Source organism: Heptranchias perlo, chromosome 1, assembly GCF_035084215.1.
Source record: "Heptranchias perlo isolate sHepPer1 chromosome 1, sHepPer1.hap1, whole genome shotgun sequence".
In the NCBI taxonomy this organism is placed as follows: Eukaryota; Metazoa; Chordata; class Chondrichthyes; order Hexanchiformes; family Hexanchidae; genus Heptranchias; species Heptranchias perlo.
Genome location: NC_090325.1, coordinates 143,946,211 through 143,968,404, shown reverse-complemented (window position 1 = coordinate 143,968,404; position 22,194 = coordinate 143,946,211). Strand labels below are relative to the sequence as shown.

General features: G+C 42.9%; 2 protein-coding genes across 5 annotated transcripts in view; one reads left to right on the top strand and one right to left on the bottom strand.

Moving 5' to 3' along the window:
* arhgap10 (Rho GTPase activating protein 10) overlaps positions 1–1,217 on the top strand; it is a 197,935-nt gene extending 196,718 nt beyond the window's left edge. For all 3 annotated transcript variants that reach the window (XM_067992215.1, XM_067992209.1, XM_067992222.1), the window contains one exon: positions 696–1,217. In XM_067992215.1, coding sequence (XP_067848316.1) covers positions 696–784 — 89 coding nt within the window. In that variant the 3' untranslated portion in view covers positions 785–1,217. The remainder of the gene's footprint in view (positions 1–695) is intronic.
* An 8,694-nt stretch (positions 1,218–9,911) lies between these two features.
* Positions 9,912–22,194, bottom strand: part of nr3c2 (nuclear receptor subfamily 3, group C, member 2) — a 327,756-nt gene continuing 315,473 nt past the window's right edge. For both annotated transcript variants that reach the window (XM_067992205.1, XM_067992200.1), the window contains 2 exons: positions 19,289–19,446; positions 9,912–11,017 (listed from right to left, as the gene is read on the bottom strand). In XM_067992205.1, the coding sequence (XP_067848306.1) occupies positions 10,862–11,017; positions 19,289–19,446 (314 nt within the window). In that variant the 3' untranslated portion in view covers positions 9,912–10,861. The remainder of the gene's footprint in view (positions 11,018–19,288; positions 19,447–22,194) is intronic.

The window sequence follows — 22,194 nt, the reverse complement described above, 5'->3', positions numbered from 1 at the left end:
TTATTGTTGATCAACCATTATCTGATTTGGAATTCTGACTGCGAATTGCTTAAGACACACTCAGATTTTCCATTAAAAAAAAGTTTCTTCTCAGTTTCATTTGGACCAAGAATTACCCTTTTGTTATTTTACGTCACCAACTAGTGGAGCATTGCTTTCACTATTTAGATGCTCGTAGAACCATGTTACTGTGTCACTTGTATGAAGCAATTTGGGAAGTCTCGATGGTTATTTGTTTCCTGTGGTTCAAAGACCCAAAGCAAACAGGTGACCAATCAATGATTGCTACATAAACGGTGGCGTTCCTTCTGCCCTGTTACCAATTTGCAGCAAAGAAGCCAAGGTCATTCTACCTGTTCCATGACTTAATCCTGGGTGCCTTTTCATTTGCGGTCTGATGGATAACTATTTGCACGGTTGTGACATAAACTAATCCTCACATATTTACTAAACAAAGCTGTCTCAATGTTACTGCTGTACGCAATATTATCTTTGTTAGATCTGCCCTGGCAGTTGTAGCCCTCTGCAGGGGCCACCCCTCTCCTCAATGTGCACCACTTTGGTGCACTTATTGTTGTGTGCACTGTATTTACTGATGTAAAAAGATAGATTATTTACCTGTTGTGTGTAGTATAGCTGTTTACTTTATCTTTTTCAAAAAAAAATTATTATTCTTTATTTTGTTCATTCCACAGTTCACTCTTCACGAGAACCTGGTTGGCTAGAAGGAACCCTCAATGGCAAAACAGGACTTATTCCACGAAATTATGTTGAATTCCTGTAGCACTGAACCGTTGAAATCTATAGAAAATACTATTCATGGTATCCATGGCCGTCCTTGACAAGACACAATTACCGTTCGTTCTACTGTAGCTCCACGACTGAGATCTCACAATTGGAACCAAGTGGAATATTGATTACATAACTAACACACAACTAACCTCGAGCATCTGTAAACTTTTTTAAAATTTTAAATATTGGCTGAAGTGCTACTGTCACTTTATCATGCCATTTTAATTATTACAAGCTTTTTATCATAGGATTCAGCAGATGGGTGCAGTTTTAGCCAGTGGTATTGGAATAATCTGAAACGAAAATTGCTAGCCTTGTGGATGTAATTTTTTCTATCCATTTTGACTTCACAGTGTGATTCCACGAATCCCCTTATTTTCATTATGCTTTTTAAGCATATGAATAAAAGAGAGTCTGCGATAAAAGATCGGGGAAGAAGTTGTTTCTGTGCATTGTTTGATTTTTCGTTGCTGATTATGTCAAATGGTTAGATGTTTCAGTTTTAAGAAACACTGAAAATGCTTTTTAAAAAATCTATCATTGTTGCATGTTTGTGCAACATTTCAAGTAATTTGGTGTCTTTTAGTCTTCAATCCCAAACAACATCTCTAATGACAGTAGTTGACTTTCATTTTTACACGATGTTAGTGAATTTTTCAATTGGATTTTACATCAGTATAAGAATAATTGGGCAATTCCATTCAGTTTTTAGTAAGAGCAGGTATTCACAAACTCCAGTTGCTGTATATTTGTGTTTATTTTAACTATATAATATGTGAGCTATTTCTAGTTTAATAGTTTATTATACTTTTGAGAATAATGCTAGGTTTAATAGCTTGTGTGTGCATGAATGTGGTTGACATTGTCACAGATCTAAAGCATTCAAAAATCAGATTATTCTGTCACCAGAACAGAAAATGAAGATCACTGCCAATAATAGTTTCAAGATTTTATTATTAAATTGATTGAAGCACATTTAACTTGATTTTAAGTATTCACTGAAGTGTTCTTGTTAAATTATTTCAAATTCAATCCTATTTTCACCGTAGTTTTAAATGGTCTGTTCCTGTTTGATGCTATGAAATAAGTCTGGTTTTAAATTTCACTATTTCTGATACTCATTCTTCACATTTATTAAAAGTTCTGCAAATCATTCAAATATGTGCATTATAATTTGCCAAGTGTCATTCATCAAGATTGTTGGTCACTCATTTTGGTATAAAAATTTGAGCAATAAGTTAGCAGATCTCAACCATGGAGGCAGTAGAAACAGTGCCATTTCCCTTAGTGCCACAGAGTTAAGAGAGGGAGTATCAACCAGGATCCCTGCTCTTGATATCTATCCTGTGGCCCTCACTGGAAGTGCACATGTGGAAGTTGGGTCAGGACAGGATCCGGCATAGCTGTCGTGTTTCTGCAGTCAAGAAGCCAGTCAGCACATATAGTCTAGGCTCTCAAGTGAAGAATGGCCACTTAAGAAGGCACCAACGGATAACAAGTGCCAATGGAACCATACACCAATGAGGAGTCAACACCGTAGAGAAAGAAGAAAATGGATGGAAATAAAAATCAATTTATCTGTTTGAATCAATTGATAATCTGTGTCACTCTGGATAAATTTCACCTGATCCTAATCACGGGGAGGGGGGGGCAGCAAAATATGATTGACTAGCCAAAGAATTACAGAAGGACCTAGACAATATTTCCAAGTGGTTTGATATACAAATAACTGCAAGCTTTTGCACATTGGAAGAAAAATGAGAACATACTGAATGGTGTTGAACTAGCTAAAGGAGAGGCTGAAAGAGATCTGGAAGTGATAATAGATGCTACACTGACCATGTCTAGTTCTTGCAGATCAGCAATAAACAAAGCAAATGGAATGCTGAGCTGTGTTATGAAATCTGTAGAGTTTTAAGTCCGACACAGCAACTTGCATTTCTATAGTGCCTTTAGCAGAGGGAAACGTATCAGGGCACTTCACAGAAGCGTAATCAGACAAAAATTGACACTGAGCCAAAGAAGGAGATCTTAGGAGGGGAGGCTATAAGCTTGGTCAAAGAAATAGGTTTTTAGGAGTCTTAAAAGGACGAGAGAGGTGGCGAGACAGAGAATTTCAGAGCATGGGGCCTAGACAGCTGAAGACACCGTTGTGCCAGAGCTGTATTGGGCTGTGATTAGGCCACACCTTGAATACAGGGTGTGGTCACCAATGCACAACAGAAACATCAAAGGGGTTCCCTGATCTCCCACTGTAACGTTGGCAGAAATCCGAGTGTGTGTCCAAAATTGCGTGTGATATCCCAAATGTAGCCTCATCAGTGAGTTAAAACAATTTACTTGACTTGCATTAAATTCCTTTGAGATGCACTCCAGTACTTGATCAGGCTCACAGCCACACACTGACTAGATACTTTCAATGAATGGTCACTACACACACTCAAATTTTTTTCCAACCTTGCAAACAGACACCTGTTCATTGCATGCACATTTGACCTAATTTGTTCCATGCATATTACCTTAAATTTATCTGCATTAAAAATGCAATTGCTATTGCTAACCATTCACTTAATTTACCCAATCCCTTTTGTTATACCCATCATCAGATACCTCAAAATAATTAATACATTTTTCTTTATTCTAAGTTCTCCCCTTTATATAGTTTATGCTTAGTATGAACAGGGAATTCAGAGTTTTAAATCTAGCTAATTTACTATTTATTCCAAGAATGTAATGGTTCTCCAAAAGTCTCACATGCAGAACATTATCAAATGCCTTTTGAAATCCAAATACGCAATGAATAACCCTAGTCTACTAATTTAGTTACCTCCCCGAATAATTCCAATAGATTTCTAGGCCATAATTTATTGGTTCTAAATCAATGCTGTATATTTGTGTGCACTTTGTGCTCTGTGAATGAGCATTGATATCATACCGGAATATCAAGGGACTCTGTCTCAGTAGTGTTCTGAAAAGAAGAATGTGAATTATAGGTTGAGTGGATGACGATAGAGGTTCAAAAGACAGACTGCTCCATACAACACAATCTGAGTGTCCTGAAGAAATTTTCTCATCACTTAATGTTCCCATGATGTTTGATGGAAGCTGCTGCTGGCTGGTTATTTGAATGACGTGAACTGCTCTCCCTTTGAGTTTGCTAATAAAAATAGAAGAAAAGTGAACTTGCAGCTCTCAGCTTTAAGAATTGGTGGGTTTTTTTGCATTTTTTTCTGGAGACCAAAGATTTCAAACTGGGATCCAGATAATCTCAGCCCAGGTTCTATACAAGTTTAACATAACTTCTCTGCTTTTCAATTTTTTCCCTCTAGAAATGAACCTGAGTGCTTGATTTGGCTTTTTTATGGCCATATTAACCTGTGTTGCTACTTTTAGTAATTTGTATATCTGTACCCCTAGATCCCTTTGCTCCTCATCCCGTTTAGACTCTTATTTTCCAATCAGTATGTGGCCTCCTTATTCTTCCTACCAAAATGCACCACCTCACACTTATCTATATTGAAATTCATTTGCCAATTGCACACTCATTCTGCAAGTTTATTAATGTTATTCAATAGATAATTAATCAATTACAAATGTAATGAAGGAATGTAAGTAAGTGATCCCTAATGTAATAACTTATTTGCACAGTCCGCGCCCTCTACGTAAGAGTGACAACAAAACAACTGACATTTTTGTTCTCAAATAGTTGCATCACAGAATGAGAAACTGGTTTGAAGTTAAGCCTTAGCCACAGTCATAGTCTGGTTGCTGCATAATGGGGAGCTGCTAATCTCAGCCAGGTATTCCACTATGTGGAGACGTGACAACCAGCTGATAAAGAAAACTACCACCCAACATTCCACCTCCCAACCACTTGCCCGCCAGCTAACAACAACTTACATTTATATAGCGCCTTTGATGCAGAAAATTGGCTCAAGGTGTTTCACAGGCATAATCAAAAATATGGGGTCCAAGCCAAAGAAGGAAATATTGGGAGGAGTGACCAAAAGCTTGGTCAAAGAAGTGGGGTTTTAAGGAGGGTCTTAAAGAAGGCGAGAGAGGTGGAGGAGTTTGAGGGAAATTCTAGAGCGTGGAGCCTGGGCGACTGAAGGCACGGCCGCCAACCGTGGGGTGAAGGAAGCGGGGGATGCACAGAAGGCCAGAGGCAAAGAAATGGAGGGTTCTGGGGAGGGAGCGGTTGGAGGAAGTTACAAAGATAGGGGGAGGGGCGGGGGGCAAGGTCATGAAGATATTTAAACACAAAGATAAGAATTTTAAATATGAGGCATTGGCAGACCAGGAGCCAATGTAGGTTCAACGAGGACAGGGATGATGGATGAGCAGAATTTAGTATGGAATAGGATACTGGCAGCAGAGTTTTGAAATAGCTGATGATTGTGGAGGATGGGAGGCCAGCCAGAAGATCATTGGAATACTTGAATCTGGAGGTGACAGGCATAGGTTATCAGCGGCAGATGGGCTGAGGCACTTAATATTATGGAGATAGAAGTAGGTGGTCTTTGAGATGGAGGGGATATTGGATCGGAAGCTCAGCTCAAGGTCAAATAGGACACCAAGGTTATGAACAGTCTGGTTGAGCTTGGAGAGTGGCTGGATTGGGGATGGAATTAGTGACAAGGATATGAAGTTTGTGGAGGGGGCCAAAGGCAATGGCTTTGATTTTTCCAAATGTTTAACTGGAGGAAATTGCAGGACTGGATGTCAAATAGTCTGACAATGTAGAAGCAGTTAAAGGGTTGAGAGAGGTCGAGCTGGGTTAGTGTACATGTGGAAGCTGACCTGCCTTCAGATGATGTCTCCAAGGGGCAGCATGTAGAAGAAGGGGCCTAGGACAGATTTTTGGGAGACTAGAGGAAACGATGTGAGGGGTGGAAAGAGAAGCCATTGCTGGAGATGCTCTGGCAATGATTTGATTGGTAAGAGTGGAACCAGGCAAGAACAGTCCCACTGAGCTGGACAATGGAGGAGTGGCATTGGAGGAGGATGGTGTGGTTGACCCCGTCAAAAGCTGCGGAGAGGTCAAGTCGGACAAGGAGGGATAGTGAACCACTTACAGTCACAGAGGATATAATTTATGACTTTGATAATGCCTGTTTCAGTGCTGTAGCAAGGGCGGAAAGTGAAGTGGAGAGATTCAATTGGAGTTGAGGGAAAGATGGGCATAGATTTAGGAGGGGAAAGGAAGGTTGGAGGTGTGATGATAGTTGCAAGGACAGAGGCGTCGAGGGAGGGTTCTTCAGGAGAGGGAGATGATGGCAATTTTACACAGTTGCAATAGTGAAGCCCGATGAGATGTCTATGTTTACCCATCTGTCCTCTGAGCTGTTGTCCAGAATACGTACCATCAATGGGAGAATTGAATAATATACGAGAATAGTTACTTTAAAAAAAAACTGGTGTTTATTGGCTGAGAAAGTGACCTAAACCAGCCTCTGTTCTTTCAATGGCACATTAATACATAACTGGAAAAGATGCCCGACAGGCAGGTAATTACTGAGGCAAATGTACAGTGAAATGTGATAATCGATGAGCTCTCTCTAATACTGATTTTGACCCATTCTCAGATAATCAGTTAAGTCTGTAAAACAGGTTTTATTAAAATGGCACTAAAAATCATTAGAGAACATTTCTAACTGATAAATATTAAGTGAATATTTCAAATATACTCATGAAATAAAGATAATATTCTGAAGATTTATATATCAATAAGGTGTACTGTTTTATTAGCAATATTCATTGACAAGATCACAAGAAAAATATATAGAATCATAGAAGTTTACAACATAGAAACAGGCCCTTCGGCCCAACATGTCCATGTCGCCCAGTTTATACCACTAAGCTAGTCCCAATTGCCTGCACTTGGCCCATATCCCTCTATACCCATCTTACCCATGTAACTGTCCAAATGCTTTTTAAAAGACAAAATTGTACCCGCCTCTACTACTGCCTCTGGCAGCTCGTTCCAGACACTCATCACCCTTTGAGTGAAAAAATTGCCCCTCTGGACCCTTTTGTATCTCTCCCCTCTCACCTTAAATCTATGCCCCCTCGTTATAGACTCCCCTACCTTTGGGAAAAGATTTTGACTATCTACCTTATCTATGCCCCTCATTATTTTATAGACTTCTATAAGATCACCCCTAAACCTCCTACTCTCCAGGGAAAAAAGTCTCAGTCTATCCAACCTCTCCCTATAAGTCAAACCATCAAGTCCCGGTAGCATCCTAGTAAATCTTTTCTGCACTCTTTCTAGTTTAATAATATCCTTTCTATAATAGGGTGACCAGAACTATACACAGTATTCCAAGTGTGGCCTTACTAATGTCTTGTACAACTTCAACAAGACATCCCAACTCCTGTATTCAATGTTCTGACCAATGAAACCAAGCATGCTGAATGCCTTCTTCACCACCCTATCCACCTGTGACTCCACTTTCAAGGAGCTATGAACCTGTACTCCTAGATCTCTTTGTTCTATAACTCTCCCCAACGCCCTACCATTAACGGAGTAGGTCCTGGCCCGATTCGATCTACCAAAATGCATCACCTCACATTTATCTAAATTAAACTCCATCTGCCATTCATCGGCCCACTGGCCCAATTTATCAAGATCCCGTTGCAATCCTGGATAACCTTCTTCACTGTCCACAATGCCACCAATCTTGGTGTCATCTGCAAACTTACTAACCATGCCTCCTAAATTCTCATCCAAATCATTAAATAACAAATAACAGCGGACCCAGCACCGATCCCTGAGGCACACCGCTGGTCACAGGCCTCCAGTTTGAAAAACAACCCTCTACAACCACCCATATAAATGAGGAAGATCTCGAGGGCAATTAGGGATGGGCAATAAATGCTGGCCTCGCCAGCGACGCCCACATCCCGTGAACGAATAAAAAAAAAAATTCAGCCTATTTTAGTTCATCTATCCACAAACATCTTATAGTTCCCCTCATTCCAATTGTTTCTTAAATAATTCCAGGGATTTTGCTTCCACTACTCTACCCAGCAGTTTGTTCCATGTACCGATCACTCTTTAGGAAAGTACCCTGATGTTATGACTGGGAGCAGATCCTAGCAAACAGTGCATGAGCAGCACACAATCGGACAGGTAGGCCTGAACACACTCCCAATTCTCTGGGAGATTTTTTGAGGCCATACAGCAAGTGTATCCGAACCTCATAGCCTCAAAAATTATTTAGATACCAGTTAATAGGCCCCACAGTGAATTCTCTGTGTTTTCTCACTGGTTCACTCTCTGTGTCCTGCTTACCTGTTTGAAAAGGGTGATTCTGAGCTTCTGGGATTTTACTTCTCGACTTTGACCCTTTTCATTTTTACTTCTCTCAGAGACTCCACTTTCAATTTACCTTCACTTGGGTACTCCACTTTTACTTTTACCTTACATAGCTGCTCCTTTTAATTTTACTTCATTCGGTTGCTGCTCAGGAGCAGGCGGCCTTCCCATGTCAGGTAAGTTAAGACGGTGGGGGTTCCAGAACATGGCATGAACCCCCCCTACCCCAGCAATCCTAACCTCCCTGCCTGCAGGCTGGGTTAAAGCCGATCCTGCTGTTTATATTTTGTCAGGAAGAATGAGAGCAAACATTGTCCTAATGCCAATTTTCCTCTAGTTTCCTTTCACTTTTATCACATAAATTGTGTTTGTGCTCTAATCTTCCACACCAAAAGTAAAACACCTGCTTGAAGTGGCATCATTTGATAAATACAAAAAAAGAGTATCAGTGCAGTAAAGGGACCGATTTTCATCTATAGGGTCTAAGTTAGTTCTAAATGGTTGAGAACTGGTGCAAATTCTACTTGAAAGGTCTCTGCTGCTCTTAAACCAGCCACTATAAGACATATGAGAACAGCACAGGTAAATTTGCCCTTACGTTTGCTTCCCTTTCTTTGTAAAGTCCACTGCTTTGAGTTTCCTTAGATGATCAAACTGGAATCAGGTGCTAAATGATAAGGTAAGGATGAAATAGGCAACTGCTTTGTGGAATAGGCTCTTGAACTAGAATCCAAGGTGCAGCTACCCAATCATATTTCAGCACGCTGGCTTACACCATGTATTTGTGCTTAATTTTCTGATGGTGTGTGAACTGGGTCACCAATCATGTTAGGATTTTATTGTAGATTTTTCAGCTAACGTGGGGCAGAGCCAGGAGCTTTGATAATGAAACTGGAGAAAGGGGATGAGAAAAAACCAAACTAACTTGAGAGGAATTTGTAAACTGATCTTTACATCCCACATAAAATCAGAGATTTCAGCACAGAAAGAGGGAACTTAGTCCGTAATGCCTGTGCTAGCTCTCCTGTCAGATACACCTTCATTTTCTGGCTCTTTCCCTATGCCCTTTATTATTCTCCATCAAAGGTTTATCTAATTATTACAACAGTGACAACACTTCAAAAAATTACTTCATTGGCTATGAAGTGCTTTGGGATCTCCTGAGGCTATATAAATGCAAGTTCTTTCTTTAATTCCTTCTTCAACTGCTACTTGTGGCAATGTATTCCATTTTTGTCTAACCTTTTGCATGAAAAAAAATTATGTGACTCCCCTACTTTATGCTGCTGGTGGTGATCATATATTTATGCACTCTTGTTACTGATTTACTTACCGATAGTAATGATCTTTTGCTATTTACCCTCTCAGACCTTTTCATGATGTTGAACATTTCTATTAGATCTCACCTCTTAAACTTCTCTGCTTCTAGCCAAGGTTCTGGGTGGTATAGTTTTGGTATTGTGTGGGAGAGGGGGAAGTTACCCAAACTGTCTGTGCCTCTGATCCAACCTACCAGGTGGCGCAGCAAGAGGTTGGAAAAATGAAGCCCCCCCCGGCTCATGTTGTTCTGAGGCAGATTGTCTCTGATTAACCAAGATGGAGAACAGTTTAGGTTTTAGAGGCCATGGAGGAGCTTGTGTTCCACATTTCCAGCTGGCAGACCAGGACCAGCTGGAAATGGCTATTTATGAGGACAAAAGATTTTTTTTGTGTTTCTGCACACTGTCCAGTCCCCTTGATTATAATTCCATCATCTCTTCAATTGCCTCACTAACCAAAAAAAGACGTTAAAAAATGGAACTAGTAACTTAATCATCATATTTTTAATATTCTTTGCTGACACAAATGTAGATGCTTAAGTGCTTCCATGGAAATATAAATCAACTTATTTAGAACTATTTTATAATTCTGCATATCATTTGGATAAGTACAGTGTATGAATTACCAAAAGTGCTACATCAGGACTCCAACGGCATAATATACAGAACTTTATAGCAAAGCACAGAAAATTATTAGACAATTCTAAAAAGGTTGGGAAAGACCTAGGGTTCTCAGGGTATGGTTCAACCCTGCTACTCAGCATATTTGTTTGGAAAGTTGTAAGAAAAGCTATATGCACCTTTTTGCACTTTTATCCAGTACTTCGTTCCCTATTGCTACTGCACAAAACAACAAAGATGGAACCTGAAAAGCCTCTTAACAGTGCAGCAAAAGCGATATCGTTACAAAGCGAAAGTCACCAGTGACGGGCAAAGGGGAAAAAAATTAATTAACAGGAAATTAATTACAAAATAGAAGAAATATTTAATATAATTCAGCTAGTAAATCTGTGGTTTATTTACAGCAAATGCTGTAAAATGGTTAAATTAGATATGATACTAAAAAGGCACAGCTTTCCCTTTCTTAAATACACTGTAAATGTCAGATCTTTATGCATGCAGAAACATTTCACTTTACAAAAAAATTACCTTTAAAAAAGAGACTGTATTACAATTTTTCCTGCCAAAATATATTTCTTTCAAAAAATACTTTTCCCTGGCCTCCTTTTAACCTTTGAATCTTTTTTGAATCTTCTTTTAACCCTTTTCATCTCATTGATACAGTTCTGTGTTATATCTGTCCTGGACCTTCATAAGCTTTTCTTTAGTGTGTAGCGACGTATAGAACACCAAGCCTGCTAAAATAATTTTTAAAGCCAGCAAAACATGTGAGGAGGAAAGTTTAAGGCAAAGTTCATCTTTAAGAGGATCACTTCTTGTGAAAAAGAAGGGATTTGGTCATTCCTGCTGTGACCTCTGGCAACTGGTCATTGATGATTTCCACCAGCATATCTGGGAACTCGATTTTCAGTGCCTTAGACTCAATAAACGTGTAGAAACAGAACTGCAGTAGCCCACTGACCAGCTGTAAGGGAAAGACGTGTGAGGTTAGAAACAGAAACTAAGATTTCTACAGTTAGCAGCAGCATCATGATTTAAAATAATAAACTGACACTTGCCCAGCCTGATGCCTTGGTTTTCGAAGCTTTGCCAGTTGAGCTCAATCAAGAAGAGCAGGTGAAAATATCACAACTGGCTGTAATGTACAGATAGGCTGGTCATTCAGCACCCCCACACCATTGTGCTTCGTAACTCCTACATTTATTTTCTTGCTGCAGTGTGATGCTTAGCTGGATCCACAACTCGAGTCTGCACTCACACAGACACTGAAACCAGTACTTGCAGTTCGGCCCCTCATGCCTGTGCTGGCTCTTTGAAAGAGTTGTCCAATTACTCCCACTCCCCTGCACTTTCCCCATAGTTCTGCAAATGTTTCCTGTTCAAGTATAGATCCAATTCCCTTTTGAAAGTTACTACTGAATCTGCGTCCACCACCCTTTCAAGCAGTGCATTCCAGATCATCACAACTCGTAGCGTAAAAAGATTTCTCCTTATCACCCCTCTGGTTCTTTTGCCATTTTTCCGCTAGCCCCATGAAGTAAGAAAAGTCATTCACCATTCCGTCAGAATGCTGTCATAACTCCAGCGGGACTCACATTATAGCGATTCAGACGATAGGAGAACCCGCAAATGGTGAGTCCCCGGCCTAAGTTGGGAAATCCTGCTTGACCTTGTAAGGGGTGAAGTCTCTGCCCGTCCCTTTCAAGACCAACCCTGTCAAAGGTGGTGGGGCTAGGTGTGGGCGCTCCACTATGGTGGGAGTTCCCACTTCCTCTGCCCATAAGGAAGCTGGCGTAAGAATGGAAGCTGGTACGGCCAGTCACATGAGGTGCACCGGCCGCCAGAAGGCGGAAGTGGACTCCACCAGAAAGGTCCAGGCTAGCCAAATCTGTAATCTGTAGATGGGGAATAAAAGTTAAGGGAGCTGATTCCTTGTATGGGGTGGGGGAGGTGGCATGATGTGGCCTCTGAGTGGGAAGGGGCAGAGTTTCTGGCAGGATCAGGTTGGTGGGTGCCCAAGACGCTTCAATAATGATGTAGGCACCTGCCAGCCCCATGCTAATGAGATGCCTTCCCCCTGACCCCTTAAACTCTGGCAGTGTCAGGGTTGGAGGGAACTAGCGGATACAATCTAGGTCTAACTGTTGGCATCATGGATTATTGGCACCTTTATCTTTATTTTCCCCAAATGCTGATCATATTTAGGGACAACAAAAAGTCCCCTGTTTTCTCCCTTTTTTTCTCTGGGTTGCACAGATCCCGCATTCCAGGCACCAGTGACCGCGAGGTCATACAGGTGATCTGCTCCCAGCTCTCTCTCAGCGCAGCTCTGTGATGGTTGCTAATGAAGTGTTGCATGGGCTAATTCACTCCCATAGGGGAAGCTCTGGGCTAATAACAGCTCAGAATCTCGGGAAATCACACAGTGTAATTTTAAAATTGCGACGACAGTTAAATAGCTAGCAGCTTCATTTACGTCAATAAGCCCCATGCAATGACTACCATATCATTCAGTAAGACAAAGCACAGTCACCTTTGATGTTGATTGCTATTTATATCCCTTTTATACTACATCTCTGGAAAGTGGCTTGTAGATTTGTAGACTGTGCTTTGTATGTGTGCGCGCTCCATAAATGGATAACAGAAGCACACCTGCAGGTGAGCGAGGGCTTCCTGTGCAACGCAAACTACACTAAAGCATGGGAGATAGCTTTCAAATGTCAAACGGGTTAGCAGCCACTTCCAGTATAAGAACATAAGAAATAGGAGCAGGAGTAGGCCATACGGCCCCTTGAGCCTGCTCCACCATTCAATCAGATTATGGCTGATCTTCGACCTCACCTCCACTTTCCTGCCCGATCCCCATAGATCTTGATTCCCTTAGAGTCCAAAAATCTATCCATCTCAGCCTTGAGTATACTCAACGACTGAGCATCCTCAGCCCTCTGGGGTAGAGAATTTCAAAGATTCACAACCCTCTGAGCGAAGAAATTCCTCCTCATCTCATTCTTACATGGCCGATCCCTTATCCTGCGACTATGCCCCCTAGTTCTAGACTCTGCAGCCAGGGGAAACAACCTCTCAGCCTCTACCCTGTGAAGCCCTCTCAGAATCTACTCACAGAAGAACCCTCTCATCCCAGGAATTAATCTAGTGAACCTTTGTTGCACCGCCTCTAAGGCAAGTATATCCATCCTTAGGTAAGGAGACCAAAACTGTACCCAGTACTCCAGGTGAGGTCTCACCAACGCCCTGTACAATTGTAGTAAGACTTCCTTACTCTTGTACGCCAACCCCCTTGCAATAAAGGCCAACATGCCATTTGCCTTCCTAATTGCTTGCTGTACCTGCATACTAACTTTCTGTGTTTCTTGTACCAGGACATCCAAGTCTCTCTGAATACCAACATTTAATAATTTCTCACCATTTAAAAAATATTCTGTTTTTTTATTCTCCCTACCAAAGTGAATAACCTCACATTTCCCCACATTATACTCCATCTGCCACCTTCTTGCCCACTCACTGAACCTGTATATATCCCTTTGCAGACTCTTTGTGTCATCCTCACAGCTTACTTTCCCACCTAGCTTTGTATCATCAGCAAACTTGGATACACTACACTCAGTCCCTTCATCCAATTAATATAGATTGTAAATAGCTGAGGCCCAAACACCAATCCTTGCGGCACCCCACTAGTTACAGCCTGCCAACCTGAAAATGATATGTTTATCCCTACTCTCTTGTTTTCTGTCCGTTAACCAATCTTTTAATATGTTACCCCCAACCCAATGGGCCCTTATCTTGTGTAACAACCTTTTATGTGACACCTTGACAAATGCCTTTTGAAATTGTAAATATACTACATCCACTGGTTCCCCTTTATCTACCCTGCTAGTTACATCCTCAAAAAACTCTAATAAATTTGTCAAACACGATTTCCCTTTCATAAAACCATGTTGACGCTGCCTAATCATATTATGATGTTCTGAGTGCCCTATTACCACTTCCTTAATAATAGATTCCAGCATTTTCCCGACGACTGATGTCAGGCTAACTGGCCTGTAGTTCCCTGTTTTTTCTCTCCCTCCTTTCTTGAATAGCGGGGTTACATTTGATACCTTCCAATCCGCTGGGACCATTCTAGAATCTAGGGAATTTTGGAAGATCATAACCAATGCATCCACTATCTCTGCAGCCACCTCTTTTAGAACCCTCAGATGTAGGCCATTAGGTCCAGGGGATTTATTGGCTTTTAGTTCCATTGGTTTCTCAAGTACTTTTTCTCTACTGATAATAATGACTTTAAGTTTCTCACTCTCATTAGCCCCTTGGTTCCCCACTATTTTTGGTATGCTTTTTGTGTCTTCTATTGTGAAGACAGATACAAAATATTTGTTTAATGCATCTGCCATTTTCTGATTCCCCATTATAATTTCTCCTGTCTCAGCCTCTAAGGGACCAACATTTACTTTTGCTACTCTCTTCCTTTTTACATACTTGTAAAAGCTCTTACAATCCATTTTTATATTTCTTGCTAGATCACTGCATAAAGCTATCTATGAGTTTTAAGATTATGGCCCTGAAATCGCACTGGGATTCAGCTAGTCTCATGGCATGACTCTAACAGGAGACCGGCAGAACCCCCAAGAAAACAGTGGAGATCCATGGTTCCAGTGTTATCCCAGGAGACCGGGAAAACTCCTGTTGAATTTCTGGTCCCGGTAACAGTATCAGTTGACAAACGGCCACAGTAGTGACATTTTGAGAACCTTCACTTTTTTTCTCCTGCACACAAATTACATCAGTAAAGCATATCACTAAAATCCAGAGGAAATGATTATAGCAAGACTTTCCTTCCACTTGCTTGGAAAAAAGATCCTCTCTTGTACCCTGCTGCACCACCAACTGTCCAGCAGAGAGCAGTGTGGTGACAGTGTGCCATCAGCAAGCTGATTCCAGCTGTAGCATCACTGTCAAGTATGTCAGCAACCAAAACAGATTACAAGAGGAAGCAACTTTTCAGCCCCAGTTCTAACTGAGCTTCAGCTGTCCTCAAACTGTGGTTATTACTACAAAAGTGCATTTATTCATGTTCAGTGTTCAGACCATCTACCATCTAATATTTTTCATTTGGGAAATGTTTAACTAGAATTTTGAAAATGGGAACATTTTTGCTCCCTAGCCAGAACTGTAGCTTCTAGCGCTGCCTATTTAAAGACTTGACAAGGGCACGAGAACTAATAGCATTCTATATCCCACTGTGTTTATAACTTGTATAATAAGCTACTAACAGGTGTTAACTGATCTCATAGGGAAGAAATGCAACAAAAATCAAAACCTATCCCACAGCATTATGGCAGCCACATCACACATCATTGTCCACTATTAGTTTATAGAAGCTCACGTGGCAGAAGCTGCTTGGTGTTACTGTCAGTGCGAATTGCTAATTATATCACACAACTGACTGACGCAATTAACTGAAGGGACTATTTATGAGTTGAAATTGCACTGTGCAATATTAGTAACCAAATGGATTTGATAAAATGGTGGTTAGAGGATTTCATACACACTTCTGTTTAATTAACACATAAAGATTCAGATATGTAAAATGACACATTTTTAACCTGGCTTCTGACTTAAACCTGGCTTAATAATGATTAACTGTGTTTTTGAGAAAATCAATTTTCTATTGCATTGACTAGGATTTTTGCTGCAGTATCCTGTCCTGTCCTGACTCTGCTTTCAGGAGTTTTCTGACTCATTCACTTCTGTACTCCGGTTAATTTAAGTATTGTTCTTAGGTGATAGGATATCAATATGGGGGAAAAAACACTTTTATAAGGTTTATCAGTGAAAAAAATCAGACTTTCAGTGTTATGAGATCAGAGGGCATTTTTGTTGCAAGAGTTCATCACTTTTGAATTCAATCCATTTTTACAAACAATTTTAATAAACAGTTCCAGGAAATAATTACACAGAATTTCTCAATGTCACTGTTCAACTTGAATATTTATGACTAGTTGCAACAATCCTTATGTGTAAAAACTCATTCTATATAATTAAATTCTCATGTGTGGACCCTATGCAAATGCAACTCTGCATTGTGACGGTCGGAGGAAGGGGGAGTGCATTACACAATATAAAAATCACCGCCAGGGATCTGCCCTGGCAAATTCATCCGAATGTGGAGTCTCTCACCTCAAAATAAACTCTCTGCTTTAATAAAATATGATTTTTGTCCCAAATAAAGTCAGCCGAAAACTAATCTTAAAATGGGGAGATAATAGTCTCAAATTGCTCCACAATGCAGGTTTGGGTTACTAACTCTGAAGCTGAGAAAAGAAGCAGACACCTTAGGGGTGGGTGAAAGTTACACAGGGACATCATGGCGCACAGTCACACTTGTGCATTTTTAGCAGCTTTTTCTTTTTTCCACACACACTCGACCTCCCAATGCAACAGCAGGAACCTTCTGGACAAATCCCAAAAGAGCTGTGAAGTTTCAGAATCAATGATCCAACAAAAGTGCCCGTGGCCCTCCTCTCCCACCACAAAAAAACACAGGGCTCAATTCTGAAATGGTGACGAGTTGGCAGCGAGGCGGGGGGGTGAAGGTGAGCAGGGCAAACCCGAATAAACATAACTTACCTTTTCCTGATTGACAGGCTGGCTGCCGACAGGAGCTGCAACGCCGGAGTGGGGGTGGGGGGGGTGAAGAGAGAGAGAGAGACGTCATCCGGCGCTGGAACAGAGAGTGCAGGACGGCTGAAGATCCGGGGGGGTGGGGGTAGAGGAGAAGATCGGGGGGGGAGATCGGGGGGGGGGAGAGGGGAAGATCGGAGAGGGACATTGGTGAGGGGAGTGGGGCTATTGGAGAGGGAGACATCAGGGGCTGAGAGGGACTTCGGAGAAGGAGACATCGGGGGAGAGAGGGACTTCGGAGGGGGAGACATCAGGGGGAGAGAGGGACATCGGAGAGGGAGACATCGGGGGAGAGAGGGACTTCGGAGAGGGAGACATCGGTGGGAAGAGAGGGACATCGGAGAGGGAGACATCGGGGGAGAGAGGGACTTCGGAGAGGGAGACATCGGGGGAGAGAGGGACTTCGGAGAGGGAGACATCGGGGGAGAGAGGGACATCGGAGAGGGAGACATCGGGGGAGAGAGGGACATCGGAGAGGGAGACATCGGGGGAGAGAGGCACATCGGAGAGGGAGACATCGGGGGAGAGAGGCACATCGGAGAGGGAGATATCGGGGGAGAGAGGGACATCGGAGAGGGAGATATCGGGGGAGAGAGGGACATCGGCGAGGGAGACATCGGGGGAGAGAGGGACATCGGAGAGGGAGACATCGGGGGAGAGAGGGACATCGGAGAGGGAGACATCGGGGGAGAGAGGGACATCGGAGAGGGAGACATCGGGGGAGAGAGGCACATCGGAGAGGGAGACATCGGGGGAGAGAGGCACATCGGAGAGGGAGATATCGGGGGAGAGAGGGACATCGGAGAGGGAGATATCGGGGGAGAGAGGGACATCGGCGAGGGAGACATCGGGGGAGAGAGGGACATCGGAGAGGGAGACATCGGGGGAGAGAGGGACATCGGAGAGGGAGACATCGGGGGAGAGAGGCACATCGGAGAGGGAGACATCGGGGGAGAGAGGGACATCGGAGAGGGAGACATCGGGGGAGAGAGTGACATCGGAGAGGGAGACATCGGGGGGAGAGAGGGACATCGGAGAGGGAGACATCGGGGGAGAGAGGGACATCGGAGAGGGAGACATCGGGGGAGAGAGGGACATCGGAGAGGGAGACATCGGGGGAGAGAGGGACATCGGAGAGGGAGACATCGGGGGAGAGAGGGACATCGGAGAGGGAGACATCGGGGGAGAGAGGCACATTGGAGAGGGAGACATCGGGGCAGAGAGGGACATCGGGGCAGAGAGGGACATCGGAGAGGGAGACATCGGGGGGAGAGAGGGACATCGGAGAGGGAGACATCGGGGGAGAGAGGGACATCGGAGAGGGAGACATCGGGGGAGAGAGGGACATCGGAGAGGGAGACATCGGGGGAGAGAGGGACATCGGAGAGGGAGACATCGGGGGAGAGAGGCACATTGGAGAGGGAGACATCGGGGCAGAGAGGGACATCGGGGCAGAGAGGGACATCGGAGAGGGAGACATCGGGGGGAGAGAGGGACATCGGAGAGGGAGACATCGGGGGGAGAGGGAGACATGGACATCAGAGCAGGGCGGAAAGGTAGGTTTATTTTGTTTTTTATCTTTGTGCAATGATTTTTTACTTAATTTATTTTGTTTATTTTCGCCTGATCTGGCCCTTTGGAAGCCGTGGGAAAGCCACCCAAGTAAGTTTAAAATTGTTTTAACTATCTACTATGTCAGAAATAAAGTACCTTAAGTACCTCAATGAGGTACATTTAGTTCTTTAACTATCATCCCACCAGCAATTAAAGCCGGCGGGACTTCTGCATTTGTGAGGCGCGCACACACAGATGCTTCTGTGGGCAACCCGGAAGTCGGCGGGTTGGAGCTGGCTTCCTCGCCCGCTCGGGATTTCCCCGATTTTCGCAGCCCCCCCCCGCACCCGCAATTTCCTTTGAAAATCAGAGCCATAGTGTTTGTCTGTCTACCTGTTCTGTGCGGGAGCTGGGTGATAAAAAAAGCGGATGCATTATGTCAATTGACAAGGATAAGGCCAGGTGATCAAATAATCCATGGTTTCCAAAAAAAAATAACATAAACCAAGCAAGGGATTTCATGCGCCAGTGATTATCAATGTGCCTTTTAGTGAATATATCTATGATACCTCTCACAATAAAAATCCAAATCGCATCATCATTATTCCCAAAAGCTATTTACTATTTTTTGCTTTTCATCCATTTTATTCTAGTTTGTTTTTACACTAATTGTAAGCAGACATGCTTTTCTGTAAATGGGCACTATTGATCACTCAATGATTTGGCCATCAAAAGCTGTTTAAAACCAATTTAGTTTGAGCCACTCGTGACTGGGAGACCTGGGTTTAAATCTCACTCTCAGTGAACAATTACCCTATGCCAGTCTCACATTTGCTACAAAAAAAGGAAAGTTGGCCCACAGGTCAGTATCTAGAACGTTAGTATATCTGAAGAGAGTTCAATAGAGGAATCACAAAGACCTTTAGTTATCAGAACAGAAAAACTGTGAAATCACACAATGTTATTTTCTTAACCTTACCTCATGCATACGGTCAAGGACTTTGGTCAACTGATAAAACCGTTGCCAATTTTGTCCAGAGTTATTTTCGTTTCTTGCTATAACTCTCCTCAACTCCTTGATATAGTTTGCCCTCATTTCGTCAAACGAAGCTTGAGTTTTCAGGCCATCCTTCGGAACTGTGTAATATAGAATAAAGGGCAGTTTCTGTCAATTAGGATTTAGACTGGCTTTTAAAATAAAAATAACTTAAAATCCATTCAAGTCCTAACAAACCCCATTATATTGCTGCCCTTAGACCAGCAATAAACAAGAAGGCATATGCTGAACCTTAATACCCCAAGGCTTGTGTTGAAATAAGCTCAAGTGCTCTCCCAGTCATTGATCAGTGGGGAATTTTCCAGACCATCATGTTTGTTTAGACAGTGCAGTTCTGTATCATGGCCAAAGACTCTGTGGCCAGTTTCCATCCTGGTCCCTTCAGTGGTATCAGGAGGTAGTGCAAACTGTTTGGTTCTTACACAAACAGATCTGTGTAACAACCAAACAGATTATTCAGATCTTCCAAGATTTTCTAATACTCTCACAAACTTGCAAAGCAATTTTCAAAATCTGCCCCTATTTCAAAGGATCTAAAAGCGCCAGCAGTGGTTGATCTTCCAGAATTTTGATTTACTATCTCATACAGCAAGGCTTCACAGACATGCTCCAGGAGCCCTGCACTGAAATAAATGGAGATGTAATACACGAGTCATTCTATAGAAAGTGTTATTGAAAGCTTTGTGAACTAGAAGGACTAGGGATTCAAAATATGTGACAGCCTTACCCTTATCTGTATTAGGGGTGGTTTTACAGCCAGTGGATTGGTTGTGGCATGTGTACGTACTTCTCTTGCTCCAGCTTATTTTTTTGTTGCCCTATTTTCTTCCCCTTTCCTCTCCTCTTGCTGTGGGATTTTTTTTTTATTCGTTCATGGGATGTGGGCGTCGCTGGCGAGGCCGGCATTTATTGCCCATCCCTAAATGCTGGAACCCTCCAGTATCTCACGCATGTAGCCATTCTTCAAGACAGTTAGTGCTGACAGGCTATTCCACCATGGAGATCACCACAGTTAACATCCATACTTTCTGGTAGGATTCACTGGATAGTGGTCCGGAGCAGGATTATTTCTCTCTTCTGTAGTCCAGAGGCACTGAGACAAACAATGTGCCCCAATTCCAGCCAAGGCTGAGATCAGCTGGCTCAGGATAGACAGGGAATCGAACCGAGGACCTTCTGGTCTGTGTGCCTTACTGCAAGGGTTCTCGGCAACTTTTGGTTGAGAGCCAAAATTCCAAACAGTGACTTGCTTGAAGAGTGCTCTCGAAAGGTGGCAGTGCTACCAGGACTGGAATTGGTGCTGGAAGTAAGACAGAGAATGGCTGTGCAGTCTTTAGTCCTATTACCAGGCAGTGCCTTCGTCCACTAGCCCATGAAGACAGGACAGCTCGTTTTTTTCTAAATGCTAATAAACACTTCTTTTAAGGAGGTACAGGATGAATAAAACTGACATATCAATTGGTGAACAACAGCATTAAGAAACAGTATAGCCCAGACCTCTCACTTGTTTTAAGCAGGTCATCCTGGGAATAATCAGCCAATCAGAAAAGCAGCAACGGCACACAAGCTTCCTAACCAGGCAAAATTAGCTGATTATTTTTTCTGAAACTCTGGTTGTGCTCAAGGTCTCTGGTCCATTATGAAGAGATTTGTCATTTGTCTTTAATCTAAGGGAGAGTTCACAAGAAATTCCCTCACTGCACACAATTGTTTAAGCTCATAACTAAGTTATGTGTTGTCAGTTTGCAGATAGATGACTTGAGAACGTTTAACTCGCTCTGATCCCTGCAGAAAATACACTGACTTTTTTAGTAATAACAGAGAAACAGAAAGGACAATAGGATAATATTATTGTTAGATTTGGGAGTCTGAAACAAGGGGTTTATTTGAATTCTGTGTCCAATTTTCAGGAATCTGATACTGGATTTGCGGAATTAAGGTAGTTTTTTTTTTATTCGTTCACGGGATGTGGGCGTCGCTGGCAAGGCCGGCATTTATTGCCCATCCCTAATTGCCCTTGAGAAGGTGGTGGTGAGCCGCCTTCTTGAACCGCTGCAGTCCGTGTGGTGACAGTTCTCTCACAGTGCTGTTAGGAAGGGAGTTCCAGGATTTTGACCCAGCGACAATGAAGGAACGGCGATATATTTCCAAGTCAGGATGGTGTGTGACTTGGAGGGGAACGTGCAGGTGGTGTTGTTCCCATGCGCCTGCTGCCCTTGTCCTTCTAGGTGGTAGAGGTCGCGGGTTTGGGAGGTGCTGTCGAAGAAGCCTTGGCGAGTTGCTGCAGTGCATCCTGTGGATGGTGCACACTGCAGCCACAGTGCGCCGGTGGTGAAGGGAGTGAATGTTTAGGGTGGTGGATGGGGTACCAATCAAGCGGGCTGCTTTATCTTGGATGGTGTCGAGCTTCTTGAGTGTTGTTGGAGCTGCACTCATCCAGGCAAGTGGAGAGTATTCCACCACACTCCTGACTTGTGCCTTGTAGATGGTGGAAAGGCTTTGGGGAGTCAGGAGGTGAGTCACTCGCTGCAGAATACCCAGCCTCTGACCTGCTCTCGTAGCCACAGTATTTATATGGCTGGTCCAGTTAAGTTTCTGGTCAATGGTGACCCCCAGGATGTTGATGGTGGGGGATTCGGCGATGGTGATGCCGTTGAATGTCAAGGGGAGGTGGTTAGACTCTCTCTTGTTGGAGATGGTCATTGCCTGGCACTTATCTGGCGCGAATGTTACTTGCCACGTATCAGCCCAAGCCTGGATGTTGTCCAGGTCTTGCTGCATGCGGGCTCGGACTGCTTCATTATCTGAGGGGTTGCGAATGGAACTGA